We start from the raw sequence: 21,235 nt of genomic DNA on the forward strand, positions 1-21,235 counted from the left end.
TCACAGTCAGACGATTTGTGGTGATTTATCATTGCTCCTAATCATGCAGCTCCTGCCTGTAGAGTTGTAGTCGCTATAAAAGCTGCCTGTGATACCTTCTCTCTGATATTTGTTTTGCTTCCCTGCTTACAGCATCATCCATCACCAAAACACACACACCTAAGCTTGCGATTGTCTATTTTTAGCCAGGCTTGCAGTAGACTCTGGTGAAGGCAGTGCTGGTCGGTCAGCTTGTCCTCAGACTTCCACCGTAACACCAGACAACAAAAACCGAAAAACAATGATGTTAGTGATCTCAATGATGTCAGTGAGCACTGCCTTTTTGTGGTTGTTGGCAAAGACTTACCACGTTTGATATTTACTTATTTACTTAATTTGACTAAAATCAATGCCTGTAGTCTATCAGCAACTGTAAAAAAAACTACTACTGACTAATGTACAGCTCATGTTAGGTGTTGTATCCTTAGTTCAGAGGACTTAAGCTAAAGCTGATGTGAGGATCTGAAGTTATTTTATTGAGAGTAACATGTTATTCAGCTCCAAACCAGAAAAATGAAATAAATACATTGGGAAATACATTTCCAACAGTGTTTAACACTTGGATTTTAGTAGGAATGTATTGACAAGTCAATTACTGGTTGAGATGGTAACTTTCGTTAGATACAGTAGGAACACAGCATATCTACAGAGGGAGCAGGTCCTCTTCCATGGAGTCCGTCATGTTTCTACAGTAACCCAGAATACACAAACCAAACGCTAGCTCCACAGTGGGCCAATGTTTTTTCATGGTCACCATTGAGGTGTGTGAGACAAGGGGTGTTCAGCTGTTGATCTCAATGCTAGATACCACTAACTCCTTCACACTGGACCTTTTAAATGTGCATTTAGTGAGATTTCAACAGTAATAATAGACGTATGTCAATATTCGCATCAAAATTATGTTTTTATTTGTAAGACGTGAGTTATGTTTAAATAAAAGTAGAACTATTTTTCTGTAGAGTTATGAATCATTAATCTTCTGCCTCCCCCCTCTTTCACCTTTCTTTCCCCAGGTTACATCCTGCAGTACTCAGAGGACAACAGCGAGCAGTGGGGAAGTTTTCCCATCAGCCCCAGTGAGCGTTCATACCGTTTGGAGAACCTGAAATGTGGCACTTGGTACAAATTTACCCTGACAGCACAGAATGCGGTGGGACCCGGGCGCATTAGTGAGATCATTGAAGCTAAGACCCATGGAAAAGGTAAGGAGTGCTGTCCTGGGGTTACAAATTTGTTACATTTTGAGTTCTGAGCTTCAGTCAAAATGCAGTTCTGTGATAACAACGAATCATGTTGTCTGAGATCATTTGAAGCAAATTTGTTTGCTATGTGTTCTGATAGATATATATCAATTTCTCTCTAATAACTGCTCTGGTAAAATGAATTAAAGTAGGTACGGGAACATTTTCTGTGCTCTGCCACTGAAATTTGATGATGTGGTACGATTTTGTTTTCATTGATGTTAAAAACAAATAACTCCTGTTTATATTCCTTTGAGCTGGTTTACTTTTATTAATTTGATGTACTTCATGGCTGCAAAAGTTTAAATGGCTTGACTTTGCAAAACTTAGATCTCAAACTGTGAGAGGAATCTTTTCTCTCCATCTTCTCTTCAGAACCACAGTTTGCCAAAGAACATGAACTCTTCACCAGCATCAACTCCACCAGGGCCAGGCTCAACCTGGTCGGCTGGAACAACGGCGGCTGTCCAATCACATCCTTCATTCTGGAATACCGAGCTGTGGACTCGGCCACCTGGACCACTGCCCAGCGCACATCGCTGACCAAGAGCTACATCCTGTATGACTTGCAGGAAGCGACCTGGTACGAACTGCAGATGAAGGTCACCAACAGCGCCGGCTCAGCAGAAAAGAGGATCACATTTGCTACTCTCAATGCTGATGGAAGTGAGTTTGGATTAAACAGATTGTCACAGAGTTGCTTAGATATAGAGGATCACTGGATCAGCATCCGAAGCAACTCAGGGGTAATTTAAGAACCTTAAAAAGAGTAGTTCAACTTACCTTCAAACTGAAAATATGGCCACACATGACATGATGTTAGAATGATAGAGAACATAAGATAAGTATAATGACCAGTGAGGAGGGTTTCTTCCTGTCCGTTCTCCTTAATGGATTATTTGATATCAGATTTCATCCAGTTTAAAGGTCCCATATTATGCTCAGTTTCAGGTTTATTCTTTTATTTATGTGTCAATTAGAAAATGTTTACATGCTGTTACTCACAGTTAGAGTTCCCAAGGGGCCTGAAAATTACAACCCGACCCGACCCGGCTCTAGAGTTCTGTGGGAACCCGACGCAGCCCGACACACCAGCATGAATTATCTGCCCAAACCTCGCCCGAACCCATCCTGAACCCGGCCCGAACCCGACCCCCCACGCGCCTGCATTGTTTTCCTCATACACCTGTTATCGCACGCAGCAGCGCCAGGTCTGCGTCTGCCCCTCCCCATGAAGCTGGCAGCCAGACTTACTCTTCATCACACATGAACAGCAATGATTCACAACAATAAAACAATATATAATTTACAACCTGCAAGAAATGTGTTTTATAAAAAAAGGTAGCCCGAGGCCCAACCCGACCCAGCTCATTTGCGTATTTATTCGGCCTGAACCTGGCCCGAACCTGCGGGTCCGGTCGGGTTTGTCGGGCTGGCCCGACCCATTGAGAACTCTACTCATAGTGTCCATTGCTGCAGCCCCTCCATTCACCCTCTGTCTGAGTGCTCCAATTTAGTGTCTTTCTCTTTAAGGCCCCCCCCCTGAAAAAACCCCAGTCTGCTCTATTTGGTTTGCTCTCACAGGCCTGAGCAGGCACCACCCGCCATGTTTCTATATCAGCTTTGCTGAGGTTTTTACAACTACAGCCATGCAGCGGGCATGACTGAGGGCAGTGACTGTATCACAACCTTTCAGAGGTCCTGATAGCTCATTTGAAGGCAGTTTCTGAATATGGCTAAGTGCATTTCTCTATGGATTGAGCATTTTGATACTAACGCAGTAGTTATATAGCACCTAGACCTGCTTTAGGGCACAACTATGTCACATTAACAAACAGTCAGAGGAAGGAGAGTTGAGGGCGAAGTGAAGAACTTAGAGCTTAAAATTATTCACTGGTTTGACTGGTTGAAATGGCTGTTTTTTAACTATTACATCATCAGTTAAAACAGAGTTGCGATCTTTATTACAGTTGTTTGTGGCAGCAGTGTTTCAGCATGAAGTGAAATTTTGCAGTTCTGTCCCACACTCATGTTTATGCCTTAAGAGTATTTGTCAAAACCACATTTTTGTCAGCCTTTGAACAAATTGACAAGTATTCTTACAGCTCAGCTGAGTAAGAAAACGGGGCTGGTCTTCAAATCCTCCACAGGGCCACAGTGTAGCTTTATTCGCCTTTGGCTACAGATTGTGTCAGTCATATACAAAGGAAGTGTATAAGCTTGTAAGAAGGATAGGAGGTGGTGAGAGCTGTGCTGCACTCCAGACTGTTCATTAATTTCCTTTGAAGGGTTTTGCTGAGACGTGTAAGCCGCCTGTCAGGATGTTATGTGTGAGTTGATGTGCTTTTGCATGTGTGTGTCTGTGTGTGGGCATGTTTGTGTGGATGCTATTGTGAGTCTGACAGTCAGTCTCTCGCTCCGCTCAGCTGTTGAGCAGCAGCCCAGGAGAGTTACAGCACATGTTCAGTCTCCCAAAAACCTGGTGCCCCAGCTTCAATGTACAATGACCAAAGGGAAAAAAATATATTTCATCCATGAGAATAAACCCAGGGAAGGCTGGAAATATTCATTTATTTTAAAGCAATTAAAGATCCAGTTTGTGAATCACATAAAACTTAGGGGAGGTTAGAATCCCTCATCCAGTTGTTTTTGTTTTGTTTTGCTTTGTTTTGTTTTGTTTTTTTTCCCTCATGTCTGCATGAGTTTTCTCCACAGTACCAAAGAAATTAACTTCAGGTGAACAGAAGACCTGAATTTGCCTTTAGATGTGTATGTGCACATCTGTATGTTATGTGTTGGCTCTTTCTAGGATAAAGCCAGTGTGTTCTGAGGTTGCAGACTCCCTTTTTAAAAAATGGATGGATGGGTGGATGGATGGTTAATTAAACTAGTAATATCAAAAGTAATAACATTTACAAAGCTGAAGTTGGAAGCTCATTAAGGGCCTAAACTACTTCTCTAACGAGTCAAGAACAGGCAGAATTGGTTATTAAATCAACTGGGATGCTGCTTAAGGGATTTGAAGGCCACACTTTAAAAGTTGAATATGAGTATTCAACTTAAAATCCCTGAGCAGTTTTCATCACTATAATCCTTGACTGAGCTGAACAAAAACAATTATTTTTTTTCCTCACCTTTTACTTGCAGGAATCATTGTTTTTCAACCTTGTTGCACATTATTAGTATTATTTAGTGTTGCATAAAATGAGCAAAGTAGTCTTTATTTTCAAATAAAGATGTCATATCTCATCAGGGAAACATTCATTCAGATGAGGCTCTTGATATCTGAGTATTCATTGCTCATGACTGCCTGAATGTGTTTCTTTCCAAGGTACCATCCCTCCCCTGCTGAAGACTGGAGACCCCATCTCAGATAACATGTCAGGCAGCGGCGGTCTGAAGATGGTGGTGACCATTACCTCTATTCTCGTGGTAGCTGTACTGGTCTTTATCATGCTTATGGTGCTAAAGAGGAGAAGGAGGGAGCAGAGGCTTAAGAGACTCAGAGGTGGGTGTTCATGCAGTTCAAGTGAAAAATGCACTTAATCTGAATAATATAAAGAAGACTGCACATTATTAAGCCCTTAAGCATATTTGCATACTGTGTACGTAGATGCTGAAACACCTGCCTGCCTGTTTGCTTATGAGTAAACATACTCAGATAGCACATCTATAAGCACACAGATGAAAGAAAATGTGCCATGTTATCCTTTTTGTAACTGTAGTTGTCAGTGATTGTACAGTATTTTCACTGCTATAGTTTATCAACTAGGACATTGCGATTATGGTATTAACGTCCTCTTTGCTGACTTCACAGATGCCAAAAGCCTTGCGGAAATGCTGATGAGGTATGTGCACTTAATTTTAATTTATGCCAGCAGTTTTTCTTTAAGCAGCGAACATAAATCACAATGTAGCCCAGAGTTACAGGACCCATCAGTAAAAACCAAATACACAGCACCACAGATATGCCGTCCCTCTTGCCTTCTTACAGCTACTTATCAACTTGAATGAAATTGAATTAGCATTTCTGCGATACAATGCAGAATCGCGCAGCAAAAAAGTAATGGAATATTTTTGTTCATTAACCTCCTCAGTAAGAACACTCGGACTCCAGACACAGTGAACAAGCAGCAGCAGACTTTAAGAATGCACATCGACATCCCCAGGGCCCAGCTCCTCATTGAGGAGAGGGACACCATGGAGACAATTGGTAAGATACTTGAAATGAGACCATGTGCTCATCGGTCACCATGTTCATTAAGAATATGATTGATAGTTCTTTTTCTATCTCTGTAAACTGTTTCCTGTTTGTTCCCTCCTGCTTCTCTCTCTCTCTCCCCCTCTCTCTCTCTCTGTTGTTTTTCTGTCTCTCAGATGACAGGTCCACCGTGCTGCTGACAGACAATGACTTTGGGGAGACCAACAAGCAAAAATCCTCCACAGTGACCCACACAGTCCACTACCAGTCTCTGTCCCAGGCCACTGGACCGCTGGTGGACGTGTCCGATGCCAGGCCTGGAACCAGTGAGTCCCACCACCGTCAGTGCTCAACATTTATTTCCTTTACTACTAACATAAATACTACTGTGCTACTGCTGTGTTACTAATAATAATCTAATGTTGAAAAAGTGTCTTGTGGATAAAGTGGGGGTCGTGTTTTTATTTGGTTACACTGCAACCATGAATCTTGCTCTGCATATCCCTGCTGAATCTACATCATTATATTCTTGTAGCTGGATGTCACTTTGAAATTTGCCTCAGCACCATAAAAATAAACACTAGTAATAGCATTTCATAGCGCATTCATCTGAATTACATGCGCAGCAAATAGCTTTTCCACCTTGTCTTAGCTTAACTGTAGACTGCCCTCATAGAGCATATGAGCAGCCTTCTAGCAGCGAGATTACAAAGACACAGCAGCCACGCTGCACAGTGGCCTCTGGGCTTCTGCTGTTTGAGCTCCACTGAAGCAGAACTGATGAAGAGTAGCGAACTCCCTGCCTCTTCTTGACATGTCTTCACCTGATTGCCCCGCTCCAACGAGCCAGTTGGACCTACACAACGAGATTAGTGATGCTCTGACATGATTTTGTGCAAACAGTGCAAAATCTTGATATTTTCCCAATCAAATAAATAAATAAAATTTACTTTGCTTTAGTAAAGATAGACATGCAGATTATATTGTGCCAGTTGAGTGATTCAGATTCAAATTGCTAATTTTACAGTATTGGACACACACGAGACACCAGAGCACAAAAGTCTATTTAAATCAAATTTCTAAGACATCTAGATTGTAAACTGTTGAAAAGGTTTATGAATTAAAATCACTCGACTAATAAAAAGAAACAAGACCTTGGGTTGTTCATCCAGACACCGTCATCAGCCGTAAAACTTGACAGGAAATAACTCATGGGCATTGTGTATTTCTTGCCAGAGTTACTTCATGACACATTTAACAACTAATGATGGTGTTTGAATGAACAACAAAAGGTCTTGTTTCTTTTTAATAGATTAAACGGGCTCTGTGTAATAAGTTGTGTAAATTTACATGTATCAATCAGTTTTGATTTGTGAGGCCATATGTGAGCAGACTGTAGCGTAACGTGATGAGAAAAATAAGACTTGCCCTGTCTCTCTCAGTTGTCTATACAAGCCTGTGGACAATTTGTTTAAGGTGTTTATTGCTGGTTGAATGTGGATTTCTTGTGAAGGATTTTTTGCAATCGTCTTAAGGATGTGACTTCATGCACGTGCCTCGTCTCAGTGCCTCTCTCTGTTACGCTAACAGAGAGCAATAGTAGCTACCGTTAACTTAGGAATGGAATCTGCTGACGTAAACTTATAGTCAGCATCCAGCTTAACACAGATGTTCCACAGAGTCTGTTTAACAAACCCGCATAAATAAAATCACAAAATATCAGCCAGAAGTATCACCAGAACAAAAAAACATGCTTCACCATGCTCACCAAGACTGTTTGTTATCTGCCATTTCTATGGCATCTTGAAAACACACACATACACACACAATAGAATATAAACAGAAGTACAAGGACTTGAAATGCAAAGAACAATACCACAGCTCCACACTGACACAGACGTATACAAACACAACCTCAACAGGCATCAAAATTGCACACACATGCATTCACACAAGACCGTATAGTCGTGTGATTGGTTCGTTTAGCCTGGCTGGCGGGGCATGAACCCACTTTGCTGACTCATCCCTTTTATTTCTATTGGCCAAACACCTCCATCATTTCATCCCCCCACCCCCTCTGATAGAATTACTGTCTGACCTACTACTATTACCAGCACCATTCTTCTCTGCACAGATCCAATCCAGGCCTTTTCTAAAGGCTCTCATTCTGATTTGGCCCAGCGGTGCACAGAGCAGCAGCCTGTCTGGGTCAGGCTGAATATGATACTATTTATATGTCTGTATGGAGACAGTTAGAGCTCAAGATTGATGATAATGTCATTGCACTGAGCTGTGGGATGGGAATGTTCAGTAATGTTTGAAGGAGGTAAACTGTAGATTTGTATCACAGCACTGCAGGACAGACATAAAATCACCCTCTCGTTCTCAGACTGCAGCTACAAATCATGTCCATGTTGGTCACTGATGGACACATCAAAACAACAGAGTCGCTGTGTGTAACCAAAACCAAAAAATAACCAAAAAAAAGGTTGACTGTTAACTTTGTTTTGCTGGTTTGTATCTATGGAGCATCAGGCAACAGCTGCTGACAGCAAATGTGTCCCTGTTGGCTTGAATTGTTTGTTTGTTTCATGCCAGCCCCAAATTCTTCTATATTAAGTACAATGATGATTATAGTATTTTATTTTCATTTAATGATTGAGAGAGTAATCTGGCCATTTAGTACTCTCCTGGAGATAAACACAGTTCTCATAATTAGATTTGAAAGACACATTTTAAAGAATGCAATTTGTAATCAAGCAGAAGATGTTTGTTTATGAATGGAATAATGATTTACTTTTATAGCTACAACCCTGATTATGAAAAAAGTTAGGACACTGTGTAACACAAATAAAACACAATGTTATAATTTGCTAATCCCTTTTTTATATAAACTCAATTCAAAACAATATATTTGATGTTTAACTTCATTGCTTTAATTGATTTTTTAAAAACTTCAGTCAGTGAAGCTTATTTGCAAATGAATGTTTTTATTTAAGTTTTACAACATCCCAACCTAGAATCAGGTTGTATGGTTATTAATGTAATAGGGATTTACTGCACTTATATCTATTTAATCACAGAATAGAAACCTCAGACTTGTCTTAAAAAATGTGCTAATCCCAAACATTTGTTATTATTAATTGGCAAATGAAGCCTAACAAAATGATGTAGTGCCGGTTGATGTTGTTCCAGTGGACTGTTACTGTGTTCTTCAACAACCTGTCCTGTCCTCTTCTCACCAGATCCCACTGCCAGACGCACTGCCAAAGCTGGTCCTGCCGCGGCACGGAGCCGCTATGCCAGCCAGTGGACCCTGAACAGGCCGCACCCCACCAGCTCCTCACACACCTTGACCACTGACTGGAGACTCCCCACGCCACGGGCCACTGGATCTGTAGACAAGGAGAGCGACAGCTACAGCGTCAGCCCCTCACAGGATACAGGTAGAGTGGAGCAGGGTGGAGGGTGACTGTCACAGCTATCCAGGAACAGCATGAACCCGCAGCTTTTGTTTACAACTAAAGTTAGAACGTTGGGGTGTGTGAGATAAATCATGTTGCTTTTGTGATATTTTCAAGTGTCATGCGATCTGATTAGCTCTCACATCAGCTTCTGTGTGATCCAAAACATATTGGCAGTAGTTTTTCTGTTTGAAAGTGCAAGTTTTGGGCGTAGTCTTGGCTGAGGCTTTCAGTGTGGCAATCCAACTTAAACCTACATAGTTCCTCTTACTTTATTAGATAAAACTGAAAGAACATAAATAAAAGTCAAGTTAAATTTTGAATGCATTTTATGAAGTCAAGTGCTACATTGTGATTAAACCAGTGAGTCCTGACGTGTAACATGTATACATCAGATCGTGCACGGAGCAGCATGGTATCAACAGAGAGCGCGTCCTCCACCTACGAGGAGCTGGCGAGGGCCTATGAGCACGCCAAGATGGAGGAGCAGCTCCGACACGCCAAGTTCACCATCACCGAGTGCTTCATCTCTGACACCTCATCCGAGCAGATGACAGCAGGGACCAACGACTACACCGACAGCCTCACCTCCAGCACGCCGTCTGAGTCGGGCATCTGCCGCTTTACCGCTTCACCGCCCAAACCTCAGGATGTCAGCCGGGTCATGAACATGGCCGTGCCCAAGGCGCACAGACCAGGTGAGGGAGTGTACTTTAACACACTCATACTCATACAACCCCTCTGACCCCTTTCCATTTCAGCAGGCAGGATGTGGTTAGAAGAGGGAATTAAAGGTCCTATGTTATAGAAAGTGAGATTTCCTTTTTTTTTGGTTATAAAGCAGGTGAAGGTGCTGTAGATACTGTGAAAACAGTCTGTATTCAGAAACTGTGTCCTTAAACATGCAGCAGGACTTCTGTAATGTTGTGATGTCACAACTAAACAGTCACCTCCCTCAGCCATGAATAGCCATTGTTGCAAAAATACCAGCAGTGTCGATATGGAAGAACGTCATCCAGTGCCTACTCAGGTCTATGGAAGCTGACCAATCAGAGTATACCTGGCTTTTTTTGGGAGGGTGGCCTTAAAGTCACAGGCACTAAAACAGAGCACTCTGAGACTGAATAGATGCGCTGCAGCAATAGACAGAGGAAAATAATTTGTTTTGTTTTGTTTAATATTAAAGCATGTATATATTTTCTCTTACACACAAAAATAAAAGTATGCACCCAAAAAGGAGCATAAAATGCCAACAATAATAGTTATATTAATATTTGGATAGATTTATACATGACACTTTAAAAGGGAAAAATGAACAAGGAAACACGGGATAACTAACATTTTACTTTTTGTACTGTTCTTGAAAGACCAGTTGTCAATAGTCCTTGTGTCTTTATTTCAAGCTGTTTTATCGAACAGTTTGTAAGTTATTAGGTGGTATCTCTTTTTTGAGTGTTGTCTGTGGAAACTCCTCAATTAACTGTTTAAGATGATACTGATGGACACCTAGCCCTACTATACTTATATTTTCATTCAATTTGTATCACCCTTTAATCCATTCACATAGCTGCTGACTGTACACTACAGTGCAGTCTCATTAAGTCATTATTCTGTACATAAGCCTCTGGAAGTGTTAAATTTTTTTTGTAGGCCCTCGGTGGGAATAGCACTTTGTTTTCCTCCAACATTTAGAGCCCTAAGACAGAAAGCATTCCAATCATACATCATGAACAAGCATCATGAGATGCAGTTGCAACATCACCCTAGGGATTCTTTTTATTGTAAGAAATAAAATGCCTTTTATCGAAAAGAAAAGAGAAAAAAAAATCCCAGTAAATGATGTTAGTTGTTAAACAACACTGTAGCTCTGTCTTAAAAGCCTTGCATTACATCTGCAGCTCGAGACAACCTTCTGTGCTCTCCTCTGCACTCGTCTTACCTTATGTGACCCTGTGTTCCTCCGGGTTGCCCTGCAGATCAATTACAAGTTCTAGCAGAGTGTGTTGACGGGCAGCTGACCACACACAGAAGCACAGACACTCAGACTCACAGACACCGTCTCCCTGACACATGTACACAGCTCATCCTTCACCCCATCTGCTGTCCTGTTAGTGTGTCTGGGGCTGCTCATAATTAGCGCTGTTGGAGGTGTCCTGTCAGGGAACCAGAAATGTTAGAGTGTGTGTGCATGTGTGTTTGTGTGTGTGTGTGTGGGTACGTACGCAAGGGTACATGGTCTCAGAATCCACACTTTGACCAGACAAGAGTTGAGGCCATCAGATCCGCGTCTTCAGTTTCAGCCCTCATTATGTTTTGAACGTTTGTGCACAGCAGAGCAGACTCATATCACCAGTTCACGAGAGAGCGAGGGCAACTAAAGGCTATGTGTCAACCTTATCTGGAGCTATTGTCACTCAGTACAAAACAGCACTTTACCGCCACATTGGAGACAGTTCAGTGTAATACCAGACTCATGGCCTTTCAGGTAGGTGTTTCATCGCTGAGTGCTAGATTCTGGTATCAGTTACTTTGGGGGATAGATTATAGGCTGAGTGGCCTCTAAAGTTTCTTGCTGGGTTGTTGACTGTTTGTAATGAGTTGTGTTTTGACATTGTCCAAAAAGGACAATGCATGATTGGTTTAAGCAGGAAATGCCTGCAGCAGCTCTGACATTCAATAAGTACTCAGATACAGCAAGGGGCAGTTGGTTTTACACATATCATTTTAATCACTGGATCTAGAGGGCTTAAGATAATCAAATTCTGGTGTCTTTTACAAGACTCTGTACCATCAACATGATTTTGAGCTGTATTTTAAGGTAAAAAAAATAACATAATGTTGCTTTTATTTTTTTTTAAATTCTAAGTAAAATTAGCATTTTATTTTTGTAAGGTAGAAATGCTCTTTAAATATTTTTTTTATTATATTTACATTTAGTAGATGCGTCTGTCCAAAGGGACTTACAGTAATTCTCACACACACACACACACACACCCAGAGGGACTAATGTTTTGGGCACCCTAATCTTTCATTTCATAACTAGGAGACAAGTGACTAAAAGTGTTTTCCCTACACTTCTAAAAAACAAAAGTAGAGCATATAACAGTATCAGTGTATTGAAACCCAGACCCAGTGCGGAGGCCAGTTTGACTGACAGCTGCTGAATGACCCAGTTTCAACTCCGTCTCTGACTCTGTTACATCTGACTGACCTGAACTGACCTCAGCTGTCCATTGCAAAGGTCACCGCTCGCCCTTATTTCATGTGGCCACTCTCATCTGATGGTGTTGTTTTGAGAATTTATTTATTTGTGCTCTTCTTCTTTAGTGCCTCATAACACCAGAGCTGTGTCCCATTACAGCTTTTTCCTTTGCAGTTTGCTCATAAACTTTTACGGCAGTGCTGGCGATTAAAGTCAGCAGGCTTATGACAGGCCTGTAAATATGTTGTGTGTTCTGAATGACATGCACAGTATGAAAATATGGCGAGAGAATATTAAAACATTGCCCTTCGGCTGAAGATGCAGCAGACACTTACACAGATTAATGGCCTGGTAGAGAGTTGCTGTTGTATTCTGGTTACACATACTGTCCCATTACTGTACGATCGGCAATTTACTGGCTGATGAATTTTCAAACTGCATTTCTAATGAGCTCCCACAGAAACACGCTAATCTATATTTAATTCAATTAACACTCCTAGCCATTCATCATCTTTACTGGCACTAATAGGGCTTATTATGAAACACAGTGAATTATGCATTCTCCCTGTCAACCCAGAAATCCATTCTCCGAGGTCACATGTTGGGTTGAATCTGACGGCCTCGTCCGTGTGTGTGCATACATACAGTTTTATTCTTACATTGGTGCACACGTGTACATAAGAGTGTGTCTGCGTGTGTGGGAGAGCACTTGTTGTATAGTGGATTTAGCAAAGAATTGAACACCTGTGCTCTAATCGCTCGTTGATCTATGGTCTTCTGAAAGATGGATGTGGAGGTGAACTCCTCAGTCGTCATGAAACAATGCACACAGATCCTCAGCTCATCAAGAGTTGAATCTCCAGTGTTGCCCACTGCAACCCAGCATCCAATTGTGAAGGAGTAATTTAATTCTGTTAAATATGTAATCCAATCAGTGAAAGGGGTACAGTAGCAGTAGAAAACCATAAACTCACCAAACTGAATCAAAGTGTCTCTCCCTCTCTGTCTCTACTGCTTATTTAACACTTTAGACAATTGGTTAAAGATTAAAAAGACAGCTTTTAATTGTCAGTTAAGGTGTTAAATCTGACCTGGTTTATCTTGCTATGGGCCTTTATAAGTTAATCTGTCTGAGAAGACTACAGTTCCTCCACTCCTACAGTAGAGTGGGTGTTTGATGATTACTGAATGCAACCAAGATTTGGTGCTGTGTGTGTGTGTGTGTGTGTGTGTGTGTGTGTGTGTGTGTGTATATAGGCCTGCAGGGGATCCCATTGTTCAGCTTCATCACAGTAAGAAAATGTAACTCAACCTACTATATGATAATCTCAAAGGTGCAACAATGATAGCGAAGATAACATTGTAACAATGACACCCTATTGCATTATGTTCACATTTTCCCTGATGGCAGCCACTAAATCAAATAGATTCACACTTTGTGAAAATTGGTATCACATTAAAATCATAGTTAAGTGAATCATAATCCCAGAAGGGCCTGAGGTGAGAACATGTAGCAGTGTGAATGTGAGTTAAATATGGATTTTCTACCCTCTGTGCAGTTAATTCAAACAGAGAGGAGGAAATAATGCAAATATAGTCTGTGGAGAAACTCAGACCTGTTGAGAGCACATACTGTTCACACTGGAGAACCCTGAGAACTCTACAGGGACGAGCAGATACTCTTGGGTGGATGTGATCGTGGTCTTGAGGTCTCTGCGGTCTGGAAATACAGTGTCATCATATTTGCATTTAAAATATATACATGTTATTTTGCTAACTTGCAACTGACAACAAATGAAAACTGCACTATATACATACTTTTATACAATATGAACAATGGATAAAGCAACTACATGTCATGTGACAGTTTCTGCTTAAAAATAATTATAATAATAACCCAACTTCTCCAGATTCCATCTGCATATTTTGGCTTATTGTTTTGTTTTTACTGACTGACACATTTACTTGTTTTAACTCCACCATCACAGTTTGCATCAAAAAGCTAAAATGAATGAATAACTTTAAATTAGTTATCTTTAACTTGCCCAGCACCTAACAGCAGACAGACAGACAGCTGGTGCACATAGTCGAAATTTTAAGTAGATTAAGAAATAGAGATATTTCCCTTAGGAGCTGTGGTGAAAAACAAAACAAAAAAAAGGAGCAAAAAGGAGAGGCAATAGTAGACACAGATGGTGTCTCCAAGTCTGACTCTGCTGGATGAGTAAATAAGCAACTGCCTGCTGTTTGTTCTCAACTTTTTAAAGATCCAGTGTGTAGGATTTAGGAGAATACATTGGCAGAAATGGAGTATAATATTCAACATAATATTGATAATTGTTGTGTTTTTGAGACCTTAGAAAGAGCCCTTTATATCTACAGGGCTGTCCTCCTCCATGGAGTTGTTTCTACAGTAGCCATGAATGGACAAATTGAACACCGTCTCTAGAGAAGGCCTTTCACCTTTTTTGTTTTTAGCAGCCCCTGTAAGGGAAGGGTCCATTTGGTTGCAGCTGTTTAGGTGATAATATGACACAGCTTGCTTCTGCTATCCCTAAAAAAATCAGCACTGTTTTAAAGTTTTTTCATTATTTCCCAGCAGCACATCAGAATATGACTGTAAACTGTAGTTGAACTAAAACTGTGTCTTTCCTGTGTTTTGTCTCCCAGGAGGAGAGCTGGTCCACTTGCCGCCTTACCTCCGTATGGACTTCCTGTTGAACCGTGGCGTGCCACTGGCAGCCCGCAGTGGAGGAGTCAGCAGCAGCAGTGGCAGCAGCAGCAGTGGAGGAGGAGGTGGAGTAGGAGCAGGAGCAAGCGGAGTTGGTGCTGGTGCTACAGGGGAAACAAGAGGAGCGGGTGGAGGAGGAGCCATGGGCCAGACCTGCCTGGAACCCCAGAGGAGCCGTACCCTGAAGAGGCCCCCTCCCATGGAGCCCACCCCCATGGAAGTGCCCTCACCCAGGGAGGTGCAGCAGTGGCAGCCAGGAACTGCCTCCACCCTCCCCCACAGGGATGTCCGTGAGAGGGGGGAGGCCCGGGGTGAGGTCCGGGCGGAGGTCTCCTCCTCAGGAGACCTGGCCCAAGCACAGGCTGCCAAGCTCAGCACTTCCCAGGAGTCACTGCTGGACTCCAGAGGACACCTGAAACAGAGCAACAACCCCTATGCCAAGTCTTACACTCTGGTATAACACTGGGACACACAGCGGACTGCTTCAGACAACGGGACTACTGCAGACACACAGGAGGAGGAAGGACAAGAGACAGACGACAGGCACAGGATGGACAGTTTTCCACAACAGAAATTGTTGTATATAGAGCCGTTTCTGACATGCGTCTGAAGTGGATGCTTTTCTTTGAGTCTGTCTTTCTTTCTATCACTCTTTTCTTTCTTTCCTCTCTCGCTCTTCTCTGTTGCTTTCACTCTTCTCATTCTCTCACACCTCGTCCCTCTGATGAATTTTCTCTCACAGTTTTTATTTTCTACTTGAGTATTCTTTTATTCTGAAGTGACAACATATGAGGATTGCCAAAATGATTTATTTAAAATTTGAGAAAGAGAAAAAATACTATTGAATTTATATCAAGGACAATTATAGTCATTATTATTATTACTATTATTATTATATAAAAACAGAAAATATCTAAAAAAGAAGAGGGGAAAGGGAGGAGGACTCTGGAGCACTCTGCAGGAGGACATTGCTTTCTTAATTTATTTTTATTTTATTGTCGCAGTGTGATGAAATCTGTGATTGGGTAACTGACGGGGTTTTTAGCACTACGAGGAGCCAATGGAGGAGACGAAAAATGACGCTGGACACGACCGCCAATGCTGACCAATCGTAATGTTTTTCAACCTTTCTGACGACTGCATGGCGACTGATCAAATGACAATTAATAGGAATGGCTGGAAATCCAAAAAAAAAAAAAGAGAATTTTTGTCACACTATGAAATTATACAATGTGAATATATATAAAGAGATCACTTTTATTTGTGGATATTATGGGGAAAATGATTTGGTTAATAAAGTCCTTAGTCATGTTTGCACACATCTGACTTTGATTCATATCGGTGGAGCATCCTGTCCTGCTCATGGTTGTTTCTCTCTTCTTTCTCCTGTCTGTCTTCTCTCCCTTTTCACACTTTTTATAACCTTCATTCCTCTTATACTGTCCATTCAGACTGGTCATGTACCGGAAAAACAGTAGTTCTTGTTGATAAGGTTTAAAATCCAATTTTAGACCTTTTTGTTTTTGTAGCAGTTTGGGTACAAAGTATACCAGACTTCCTTTCAGCACATTTTCACTGTTCTTTTCTGTTAAACTCACTGTTTTCCCCTCTTTCGCTTCCTTTTCCACCAACTCACAGCACGTCTTTTGTAGCCATAGGTATTAAACAAATCTTTTCTATGCTTACTGATCTGAGGAATAACTAAACTAAGGTCATGTGAGTCCATTTTCACATGTAAGTGCCAATAGAATCCTCCTGATGGCTGTGTTGTCAAAGAGCCAAATGTTTAAAGGACAACTGTGTTGATCCTGTGTCAAACTTTTCAGTTTGTGACCTCATGGTTATTTGTCATCATGTGATTCTGATGACTCATGAAATTTAGATGGAGGGCAGAAGTGAAAAGCAGAATGGCTGTATGGAGAAAAGTTAGTTAACAGTGGTATGCATTGTTGTTGTTGAGATACAGGGAAACAAACTCCAGTAAAGGAAAGAAAAACAATGCCATGAAATAACCTTTAGCAAAGTGATCGCTGCACAAACACAAGTTATCTAACGTCAGACTGAAGTTTATGCAGCTGACGAACACCAAAGGCATTGTGGGAGCTTGTGAAAATGCTTCCTATGTATCACCAAGGTGTATCATTTTATGTGTCATAAATCACTTCCTGCACTTCATCTGCAGCAACAGAATGACATGGCATCATATGGAAACAAGCTATTAACACACCTCTTATAGTTAAAGTTAAAAGGGTCATTCCACTGATTTATGTCAATTACCAGTCACGAGAAGCACGACTACTGTACTTCAATGTTGTTATGGTTTGTGATCGTTCTGAGAAAATAACCCTGGTGATGTCATGGAGGTTACCTCATCCTGGGTTTGTTACACACGATACACATTTTAAAAGAGCCTCAGTTACAAACTGCAGAGCTGCTGTAGAGCTGCATCCAGTCTTTTGGAGCTGGAAGCAACATAATTTCTCAACCTTTTATACACTCATTTAGAGTGTCCTTAAACGCTAAATGTCTAAATACTCAATCACTCAGGTATCTTTAACAAGAGAATATCTGTCATTTACAGATAAAGTGATATGTATATTGTACATTTCCCATGTATAATTTGACTTGGAATGCTTTATGTAATACAATTTAGTTTTTGTTTACATAAGGCAGGCTTTAGACAGCAGGCAAAAGTTAACTTTAAAGCCTGTCGAAGTGACAAAAAGGTGCCCTGAACCAAAAATGGATTCAGCAATAAGCTGCTAAACTGACTTTTTAGAAGGGATTACTTTAAATATTTTTCTACTTGACAGTAAGCAGAGAATATAAATATTTTCATAACAATGAACTTGAGCTCAAGCACACATCTGTAATAATAAAAAAAAACCTTTGAGCAGATGTGTTTACATCAAAAAAGTTACTTTCATGCATAAGCATATTGCAGCAAGTTAAGGTTAATTTACAGATTTCCCCAACATTTCCGGCTGTATCCTCACACCACCAGGAAGCATATAACCTCGGCATGGCACAAACATGAAATAACCCTCTTTAAAGGCATTAAAACAGGTTTGTATTGGAGCGGCTGTTTCTTGGGTTTTGATCAACAGATGGCGCTGTGCAGTCACTGAATTGAGTCCATTTGATGCTTTAAGGAGTGAGCTTGTGGAGTTTGAGCAGGTGGAAAGGGATGGTTCAGCACCAAAACCATTTGTGACAACCTGGAGAGAGACATCAAGGGCAGCTCGGCAGTCTGTTCCAGTGTGTGTCTGCCGTTTGCCGGAGCACGCCACCCCGAAGACGGTGAATTATTCATGCCAGCACTGACACTGGAACCCAGATCAGGTTTACATTGTCACACTGATCCCCACAGCGCCTGAGAATGTGGATGAGGCAGTAGAGGAAGGGGAGGGATTGCATGCACAAAGTTACACATGCATATAAATACACAAGCACTATGATAATCTTTAGGGGAATCAATAACATGGAGGAAGAATGAAGTATTTATGTTGCCTCATAGATGAACAAAAAAAGATCTGTTGTCTTATCTTGCTCTGTATAGATGGAGTGCCTGTTTTATGGCGTGCAGCAAAAATCATCGACTGCATCTTAGAATACCAGAAAAGCTTCATGAAGCTGCAATAAATTAAATGGTCACACTATATATACATTTTACTATGCACCATAATTGCTTTTTCTTTTTTAAATCTGTGCACTCCCCTCACAATGAATGAAGATAGATGGTGCACCTGGAGAGACTGTGCAGTTGCCCTCATACTTTACAAGGAAGCGGGACTGAGTCGCCTCCTGGCTGCAGGCCATAATCACACCTCCCACCGCGCTCAGCAGCCAGAGAGGGAAAATCAGAGAAAGAATAATGTGGAGAGGAAGTTTCAAATTAATAGACTTCGAGGTGGTCCCCAACCTTTTAGTGTGATGAAATGTGTTCATTTGAAGCGAGTTTAAGGTGAATGTTAAGGCACTATTGGTAGGCCTACCTGTTTTGGTCAGATTTGCACACTACCTCGCGGAGTGGTAGAAGCTGGACGTTTCAACTATTTATCGCTTTTGCCTTACTACCACTTTATCTATTTCAACCATTATTCAGTCCTTATTTCATTTATTCTTCTTCACTATTTCAACTGTTTATCAGTCAGCGACTTTAAGCTTTAACCTACTATTTGAATTATTAAACTTTTTTCAGCTAACTATCCATATCCATTATTTTTGTATTAAACAAGTCAATTAAACCACTACTTATAGCTTCCTGATGTGTCCATTTTTGTTTTGTCCATCCACTTTAAACATTTTAATTATAGCTGTTTATGAGTCAATTTTAGCTGACTAGCCTGTTTTCAGCTGTTTATATCCAACAGTTTTAACTAATTATTTCAATTTTTTCCCTCTTTACTGGTAGCATAAGCTGTTTACACGTTAACTAGCTATTTCAGCTGCCCACTACTATGCTTTTTTTTCAGTAAACCTTATTTAGTATTTTTTACTGTGTACCTATTTCAGCTTTACTCTCATTACTTTGAGCTAAGTAGCCTATTTAAACCATTTACCAGTTTAAGTAAACTATTTGTACATGTACACCTCTACATTTGGCTACTTGGCTTACTTTTGTTTTTCAATTGGTTAGCTTTAGCTATAAAAATGTATCCATTAGAGCAAGCTACTTGTTTTAAGCTATCACAGCTAGCCTTCGTGTAGGCCTGCTGAAGCTTTTGCCAAATACCTCAGCTGTCTCATCTGTTCATCTATTACTTTTAGTTATCTAAGCTGGTTTAGTCAAGCTATCCACCTCTTTATTTATGACCTTAGCTCAGCTATCTGTTTCAGCCATTTATCCTGCTATCCTACAGTCTTCCATCATACAACTGCACAAGTAACGTTCCCTCTGGGAATCACTGAGATGGTATGATTGTGTGTTTTCAGAGGGAGCGCTGGTCTGCCGTAGCGAGAGTTCACATTTTTATTGGGATATTTCTTCTAATTGTCCACCGAGGATACCGCAGCGTGACGTCTAATGTCAGTGAACAGAAACAGGATAGAAATAGACCAGTGCCCTCCCAACTGAGCTTTATAATGAGGTGTCTGAAGAGTTGGCAGCAGACAGCTGGGGTTAATTTAGAGAGCGAGAAACGGAAGGACTTTCCCCCTGTGTTCACACAACCCTCCTCAAATCAGTCAAACCCTCACTTCTCTCTTTGGCCTCACGAAGAACGTGCTCGCTGTGTTTATCCATAACCATTATTTTTGCTCTCTGCTGTGCGCTGACCTCCCTCCTTTTTGTCTCTGTCTCAGATTGCTCTATTGATCCGGCAGCTTGTCTGTCCTTGTCCTCGGTGAAGGACTTGAGGAGCACAGGATGTTTCTGACAAGAAAATTGTTTCCCATGAGTTTCTTTTGTCAGGTGGAGCAAACTGCAGGTAACTGGTTACTACACCAATACACATTTTGTTCCCATGGATTAAGGCTCTGGACTTTTAGATGATGTATATCCAGGAGTATTTACAAATGTTTGCACAGCTCGGTCAAATATTGACATTCAGCTGCAGTTGAAGAGTTTTCTCATGAGCTGAAGCATCATGGAAACAAATTCATTGACAGGACAAGGACAACTGCACAATTCTTGACTTATTAGTGTTTGAAACATAAACACCAATCAGCTACAACATCAAAACCATTGACAGGTGAAGTAAGTAGCATCATTTGATCATTTTGTTAAAATGCCATGTCCTGCTGGGAAACTTTGGGTACTAGCATTCACGTGGACGCCACTTGACACACACCACTCAAACAAAGTTGCCAACCAATGGCAACGGCACTCCCCGATGACATCCCTGCCCCAGAGACTCCACATCAACCGCGTCTCTAAACTCCCTAGATCCCAATCAAATCAAGCATCGGTGGGACGTGCCCAAACAAGATCCATGGAGGCCTCACCTCGCAAACCCAAGGGACTCAAAGGATCCGACTCCAAAGCCCCCTGGTGCCGGACACCGTCGGACATCTGCAGAGGTCCTGTGTCCACGCCTCGACAGGTGGGAGCCTAGTCAGATCCACAGTGGATGGAAACTTTTCCTTATGGAACTGAAGTCATTCCAATGCAATACGTTACATATTACACACTACATAATAAGCAGGATGCGAATGCAGCCAGTGTCCAGGGTTTGGATCTCACCAAAGTCCCTGTATTCACTGTGGATTTTGTAATGTGCTTTAGATAAGCTTCCACCAACTGCCTCACTGTATGCTGACAAAAGTGATCTGATTTGAGCTCGAGCTGTCAACGGAGGGACTTAGAGAATTACCCATGTAGCTGTTCTCTCAAAGCAAAAGTCCTTCTTTTTTAGT

At 41.3% G+C, this 21,235-nt stretch overlaps 1 protein-coding gene across 5 annotated transcripts in view; it reads left to right on the forward strand.

The window, feature by feature from the left end:
• dscamb (Down syndrome cell adhesion molecule b) overlaps positions 1-16,356 on the forward strand; it is a 127,003-nt gene extending 110,647 nt beyond the window's left edge. For 2 of the 5 annotated variants that reach the window (XM_037075398.1, XM_037075407.1), the window contains exons 25-33: positions 1,053-1,241; positions 1,656-1,946; positions 4,612-4,788; positions 5,098-5,128; positions 5,378-5,493; positions 5,658-5,822; positions 8,727-8,927; positions 9,341-9,643; positions 14,818-16,356. In XM_037075398.1, the coding sequence (XP_036931293.1) occupies positions 1,053-1,241; positions 1,656-1,946; positions 4,612-4,788; positions 5,098-5,128; positions 5,378-5,493; positions 5,658-5,822; positions 8,727-8,927; positions 9,341-9,643; positions 14,818-15,338 (1,994 nt within the window). In that variant the 3' untranslated portion in view covers positions 15,339-16,356. The remainder of the gene's footprint in view (positions 1-1,052; positions 1,242-1,655; positions 1,947-4,611; positions 4,789-5,097; positions 5,129-5,377; positions 5,494-5,657; positions 5,823-8,726; positions 8,928-9,340; positions 9,644-14,817) is intronic. The other 3 variants (XM_037075424.1, XM_037075433.1, XM_037075413.1) reach the window with 2 other exon arrangements.
• The last annotated feature ends 4,879 nt before the right edge of the window (positions 16,357-21,235 follow it).

Source organism: Acanthopagrus latus, chromosome 2, assembly GCF_904848185.1.
Source record: "Acanthopagrus latus isolate v.2019 chromosome 2, fAcaLat1.1, whole genome shotgun sequence".
Classification (NCBI taxonomy): domain Eukaryota; kingdom Metazoa; phylum Chordata; class Actinopteri; order Spariformes; family Sparidae; genus Acanthopagrus; species Acanthopagrus latus.